The sequence below is a fragment of the Quercus lobata genome, chromosome 3, assembly GCF_001633185.2.
Source record: "Quercus lobata isolate SW786 chromosome 3, ValleyOak3.0 Primary Assembly, whole genome shotgun sequence".
Taxonomy (NCBI): domain Eukaryota; kingdom Viridiplantae; phylum Streptophyta; class Magnoliopsida; order Fagales; family Fagaceae; genus Quercus; species Quercus lobata.
In genome coordinates this window covers 6,176,206-6,183,243 of record NC_044906.1, presented here as the reverse complement: position 1 = coordinate 6,183,243, position 7,038 = coordinate 6,176,206, and the positions used below count along the sequence as shown (strand labels likewise).

Below are 7,038 nucleotides of genomic sequence, written 5' to 3'. Positions count from 1 at the left end.
GAACAAAATGAAATTTTGCATAGTTATATACCTTTTATTTTAATTTTTTTATGAAAAAATTGAAAATACTTTTTTATTCTTAATTTCTGTTTTTTGAGAAAATCAAATTGAATAAAATGCCAGTACTAGACAATAACAATACAAAATTGGTGAAAATCTTGATTATAATTAATATAAATGTTGGGTCCAAGTACAACTTACCTAATTACACTGATAGCTCTTATCCTAGGAAAACAGTGTATATATATATATATAGAGAGAGAGAGAGAGAGGAGATAATACAATAGACAAAAGAGTAGAATTTAAATATTGAACGACTTTGTTTAAAATATAAGAAAAATGTCAATTCAACATTTCAACCCCAAGGTTTTATTTTTTTTAATAAAGATTATTTTAATCTAACATAAGCATGATTAGGCTATTAATACCCAGTATTGGGCCCACATTCAGCAAAAAAAATGTATTGGGCCCACCAATACATTTTTTAAAACATAATTCCCAATAGCCCCCTAAAAACAAACAGAAACCTCATTACTTTTTTGGTTAAACTGATGTCATGTCACCACCCAAACGGGCCAAACCCAAAGGTGCCACACTGCTCTTGCGTCTGTGTTTTCCTTCCCAAATGAAATACTCACCACCCCTGCGCATTTCTAATGCTCTTTACTTGTTTTAGTGACACCAACCCAAAAACAAAAAAGACCCTATTGGCTTGAGTTGGTTAGTTTCTTCTCCTTAAACTCTATCTCTCAATGTTTGTGTGTTTTTTCTTAAAGAATTCATTGTCTATTGTTTGGTTTGGATTTCTTATAAGCTTGAGAATTGATTTCTGGGTTATGCTTGAATTTCACGTGGGGATTTAATAAGAAGACCTTTGTGTTTGGCATGTAGTGTTTGCTACTGGGTCAATTTTACTTTTTTTTCTAGCAGTAATATTGGGTTGGTTGTGTTTCCCACCACTTTTTTGTATATGGGCATTTGAGAATTTTAAGGAATAACCCAATGCCTTGTTTGGTTTGGTGATTAAGGTGAACTATCCTTAATTGCATGTGTCTTTGGTTGCTGCATGTGTCCTGACTTAGTTATATATGCCTTTGATAGCATTTGGAATTAAATGGGTTTGTTTAATTTACTTTGAACTTGGCTTCTATTCGTGCAAGTTGAGATTTTGAGGAATGAATTTATTTCCATGTCATGTAGTGACTAAGGTGGTGTTTCATTGAATGCAAGTTTGCATGTTTGATGTATGCTATATGGACTAGTCATTTTGTTTCTTTGTATTTGATTTCTATTTGAAGTATATATATCATAGTCATGAGAATTTTTCAACCTCAAAAAAAAAAAGAGTGTTGATCTGTTTTGTTGTTTGTACACGCTGACAAAATCTTTCACTCGGTTAATTTTTCATTTTATGTTGGGTTTTGGATTAAACTTTTTACATTTCTTATTCTTCTGCTAAATGTTTAAAATCTTGACATTATCCAAAGCAACCATCTCTGTACTCTTTTTCTCAAACTCACTGTGTTTTGATTGATTATCCAATACGTTGATCAAAATATGAACTTTTAGCTGAATATTCTAAATTTTGGACCATACTCTTCTAAACTTTGTCCAAGTTTTTGGATTCAGGGCTGAACTTTTACATGCCAATTACAATTACAGGATTCATCCAAGTTGACTGGATTTCTAAATTCCATGAATATATAAAGAAACAACATAATGTTTCGTAATCCATTTCAAATATTCAAAGTTGGGATTAAGTCTTGGTTGACTTGCCTTTTCGTTTTCCTTGATCATTCAGGCCATTTTACATACATGTTATATAAGCAAGGTAATAATCCTGTCATCTTTCTTGAGTTGCTGTTTGGCAATGTTCACAAAATATTGTCAGAATCGAGCTCCAAATTCCCATGACAGAGATTAAGTTGGCAAATCTTTTTCTGAAATAAACTCTAATATACAAGGCAAAGTGGTATAATTGTTAATTGTGTCATAGAAATTGTTATTTTTGCAATGAAATTGTAGATTACTCATTAGTTTAATGAGGTTGAAAATCAATCATGGTCCACATTGATTGTTGGTCCCTGCTAAAGTTTTTTATGTATCTAATGCCTGTCATTCTTGTGTGACATGTTTCTGGCCCATGCAAAGTTTGTTAACGTACCTTCATAGGATTTTTAGTTTCAAGAAAAAGCAGATCCTGTCCAGCATGCTCATTTTGTCTATCAAGTGAAGGCCCACAGAATTTTTTTTCCCCGCAAAATTAGTTGACTGATTTGTTTTCTTCTGTATTCTCTGAATTCTTGTTTATTCTTTGTATACCACTAGCCAAAAACCACAATTTGATGACAGCCTGTTAAATTTTTCTGCCTTAACGGTTAAACATATTTCCTGATTATTGTCAATAGGGCCATATTTTTTAAAAGCTTCCAGTTTAATTTGGGTTTCTGTAAAATTGCTGATAATGGGCTCTTTCATCATCAGCAGAAATCATTTTGAGTCCAAACAACACACACACACACGCAAAGCCTTCTCAAGTGCCTACTATTGTTTGAATTATAGTAGATACAAAGCTACATCGTCTAATTTATATAGTTATCAGCATAGGCTGACCCTATCTATATTCCAATTCCAATAAAGTAAAAGAAGTGTTGTGAGCAGTTAAGAATGTAAAAAACCTTGACATACTGACATAATTGCCAATTTGGTCACATTGGGGTCATGGCCTGTATATATTGGTTAGTTCATTTAGATGTATACCAATTCATGTATTCTAGTAGTTTTTTTTTCCTTGAGGAATAACCCAAAGTGTTTAACCAAATCAATTATTTATTAAATATGGGCAGTGCAATACACACGATACACTAACAAATTTATTTATAACTGTAGTATGGTTTTACCTCCTTCAGTATGTGAAAATAAGTATCAGTAAATAATTTCTTTTACAGTCTTCACAAAAAATGGTGAAAAGTAACTCTTCTCTCCTGAAATTGGAGGGCCTGAATTGATGAAAGAATTTTTGATACTGAAGATAATGATATGCATGTTTAATATACTGTTTATGAAATTCAACGTATAAAATCTGAAATTTATTGAATATTGTCAAATGATTTGGCACTGCATATTTAAATGCCTTTTTTATTTGGATAGTTAAGCATATTATAATTGTCTTTGATCTGAATATTACTCTATAGTTGGAATTTTCCCCATTTTGTGTAGCTGCATGCCTTAATCATCAATGGGTTTACGTTTTAAATGTCTTCTTAATTCAATCTGCATATTGCTGCAATTCACATAAAATTGATTTGTATTGTTAATAGCTAGCAATATTTTTCCCTCATGGTTGTGACTAATAACACTCCCAACTATAGGTAAACAAACTGAGCTCCTATTCCTTCTATGTTGGACTGTTACTATCTTGATAAATCTGCAGCTACCAATTTCGTGTTTAGCAAAGTAGTAAGGTTGATTTTCCAACTAAGAAGAAGCACATTCTACAACAGCTTTACTCATTGAATATCTCCATATGATCTATGAACTTAAAATTCCTTTGATATACTTTCAAGACTTGCATCAGCTAAAACTACCCAAAGAGGTGTATTAGTTATGTTTTTAAAGCAAGATACTCATATTGTGTCCAAAACATCGCAAATCCCTCTTTGATAGTGTTATCCAGATTCTTTCTAGCCATTTGTGATAACCATAGTGTAATTTCTTGATTGTGATTATTTCAAGAATATAACTAATGGATTTTAATATGTCAATTTTGTGGCAAATCTTCACTTAAAAGGGTGCTTCAAGGATAAGTAGACCATATATTCTGGGTGCTATCCAGCACATCACATCTGTGTTCTGAAACCTTCTTTGGGAACATCTCAGTGTATTTCTGGAGTGGTTCTACAAAGGGCATGGCTTTTAGAACTTTGTTTAGAGTGTGGATGTTGATATGTGTTGGTTCAGAGCTAAGATTCACTCCCCTAGTAGTTGTTCTTTTCTTTAACAGTGTTTGGACTACTGACCTGTGTCAAGATCTTAAAATGATTCTCTAAGATCAGCTGCACCTTCTTCCCCTTTTTCTCTGATGACCTATGAAAATATAAATTTGGTTTCCATTCTTTATGGTATTGGACAATGCAGCATGCCCTTTCTAACAAAGATTTAACTTTTGAAGATATTAATCATTTGAAAGGGATTTTTATAGATTCCATAAAATATAGTACCCTTAAGTCATGGTATTGTGCATTACGTGCCCTCAAATGTTGCAGAGTTTACTATATAGGACAAAGAATTTAGTGAAGAACACAGGAGCGTCAATGCTAAACTCTTTCTAGTAACTTTACTTGCATGTATTTCATCTCATCTATTGATGCTATGCTTTTTTTCAAACTCTTTTTTATAACTAAAAAATCATTGTGTCTTGTTGTCTTGTTCAATTCTAATAATCTTTGTGCCATTTTTATGCAGACCTCTGATTTATAACATCACTAGTGGCAATGGATGGCTCATCTCAGATTACTGAACCTATTACTTCTGGGGGATTAGAATCTAACAATATACAAAGTCATATACTAGATGATAATCAGCTTTTCCTCTTGTACTTCATCATGGGTACTTACTTTGGCCCGGATCTCAAAGGGGAGAGGCTGCAAAAGTCAGTTTTGCAAAGAATAGCTGAGGGACTTCCTCCATATACTTCTGATCATCTAGCTGGGACCCACATGAAAACAGTGGAAGTAGAACGGGTGTACTATTATGTACTTAGGAAGGCTGCTGAATCTGTCACCGTAAAATTACCGTTGTTGTACCAGTTCTTTGAAGGAAATGTCCCTGCTCAGGGACAGGACCCTGCTGCCAATTACCCTCAATTTCCTGATCTCTTTCCTCTGCAATTGCATCCTCATTCAAGGTTCAAAAATCGACATAAAATCATTGAGAACATTGTATTTATTAACAACCCGGAGATCGTTTACATTAAGCCAGAGGATATTGAAAGGTTTAAGAGGCTAACTGGGCTGGAGGATTTTCTTTTGGATAGTGATGCAGCAAGGTTGCACACTTCTATATATGGTGCTGGTTTACATAATGCAGCAGTGCAGGAGGATGAGTCTAACAGAGAGTTGCCTTCCCCAAGTTCTTCCCGTGGTTCTCAGAAAACGAGACGCATAGATGATATCCTCAACCCACAGGATCATCAGCAACATTTCCATTTTGTGGCACCTATCAGTAGTGTGCCATATAGTGGTAAACCTATGATGTATAGTTATATGGCTTCTTTGCCAACTAAAGATGATTCCAATCCCATGGAGAAAGTTGGTCCGGCTATGATTTTTCTTCCTTCTCACCCAACTAAAAAAGAGTGGACTAATATTGTAGCTGCTACCAAAAGTGGATTTGCATTGACTGGGAGTGCAGCCATGGGACAGGTGGGACCAGTTATAGGACTCATGGACATTGGGGAATGTGACGACTCGTACCTCTTTCGTGTGTCTCTTCCAGGAGTGAAAAGAGATGAAAGTAAGTTACTGATTAGGACTAAAAAAATTACTTATGACATAGTTGCTCTCCGTGGTAGCTGTAAAATGTCTTTAGGACTGAGATTTTGTATCATGCATTCTAAATATATGAAACTCCTCTTGTTTATTTTGCATCATATATTTTATAGATTTAGGAAATCTTAAGGAATGGAATCATAGCAGTGTATAGGAGAATGGCACAACCCCCACCTCCCCCCAATCTTTCTGCTTTTATTTTTGGTGATGTCTTCGTTGTATTGATGACTGAAAGTGCTAACTTGACATCAAAATCATCCAGTGTTTCCCTATTGCTCTTATAGCCTCTTGTTTCACCCTGATGGGTCTTACTATCAATGATTGATATGATTTTTCTCTCACTGCAGGGGAATTTAGCTGTGAAGTTGAAATTGATGGCAAAGTATTGATACAAGGAGTGACAACGACTGGGGAGAAAACAGTGTACAGGTACTCCCAAGTGTTTGAAATGCAGACACAGAACCTCTGTCCACCTGGACACTTCTCCATATCATTTCAGCTGCCTGGTCCAGTTGATCCTCAACAGTTCTGTGGTAATTTTGGCACTGACGGGGTTCTTGAGGGAATTGTGATGAAAGGGAGACATCAAAATGATCAATAACCTCATGTGTTGTTAAAATTCTTCATCTTAATGCATTAGAGGGGTCACTGTATAATCTGGATAGAAGTTCTAGGTTGATGAGTTTTAAGAACCATTGTATATCATCTCCATCTGTTTTTAATTTTATTTTCCTTAAATATTGTTTTCCTGTTGGGATTTTGATGCGACAGTGGCTTAGTTTTACGCCTTCCACAATCTCCTTTCTTTGGCCCCTGATATACCCTACAACAAATCCAAACCCATGTCATAGAGGATTTCCGAAAGAATATTTGAGGATGAATCGTGGCTGACTATTCTTGTTTATACGAATACAAAAATTAGTAATAGAGATTGAGCATGTTGACCCTTATTTCTGGGTATCATCTCATTGTATTAGGTTTTTGTACCCAAATACAGGTGCTCTACCCCATTCAACAAAGTATGTCAACCCTTTGATGCACATGCGATTTCTGGCAAAAGTCAGCATATGATTTTCTTGGCGCTTAGGAAATTCCCAATTAAAGAAAAGCAACAGTAAAATTGTATCGCATAGAAGGAAGACCCTACTCAAAAGGATTACCTAAATAATGCATGCAAAATAAAACTTTCAAAAGTTTGCGTAGCCCTTATCCTCAAAAAATATGTTTCAGAAGTGTCTTGGGCTCATTTTGATGTCATCTCCAAGAAGGCAATTTGGGCAGGTTTAACCACTCAGGTTCTACCGAACAAAACTCTCCATTCTCCAATGTCGAATCAACTGGGGCATGGAAGAATTACACAAATATCTTCTGAGCATTTTCATTACAAAGGTATTAGTTCCCAGCCTACTGATTGGCACTAGGTTATGTCGGTAGAAAAGTTGCATCTCTATCTTATAAGATACAAAGCACCTTCCAGGCCTTCGATGAC

General features: G+C 35.0%; 1 protein-coding gene across 2 annotated transcripts; it reads left to right on the top strand.

The window, feature by feature from the left end:
* Window positions 1–547: 547 nt before the first annotated feature.
* On the top strand, window positions 548–6,454 carry LOC115982073 (increased DNA methylation 2-like). Of its 2 annotated transcripts, XM_031104573.1 has the most exons (3): window positions 548–720; window positions 4,465–5,514; window positions 5,897–6,454. In XM_031104573.1, the coding sequence occupies exons 2-3, from the start codon at window positions 4,494–4,496 to the stop codon at window positions 6,148–6,150; spliced, it is 1,275 nt and encodes a 424-aa protein (XP_030960433.1). In that variant the 5' UTR covers window positions 548–720; window positions 4,465–4,493; the 3' UTR covers window positions 6,151–6,454. The 2 variants fall into 2 exon arrangements, with proteins under 2 accessions (XP_030960433.1, XP_030960434.1); XM_031104574.1 differs by lacking the exon at window positions 548–720 and having other exon boundaries at window positions 4,464–5,514.
* The last annotated feature ends 584 nt before the right edge of the window (window positions 6,455–7,038 follow it).

Excerpts from the sequence above, each read along its gene's own strand:
- LOC115982073 (XM_031104573.1), top strand. The coding sequence starts at position 4,494 with ATGGATGGCTCATCTCAGATTACTGAACCTATTACTTCTGGGGGATTA. Across the intron at positions 5,515-5,896 it reads AGGAGTGAAAAGAGATGAAA|GGGAATTTAGCTGTGAAGTT; the intron begins GTAAGTTACTGA and ends CTCTCACTGCAG.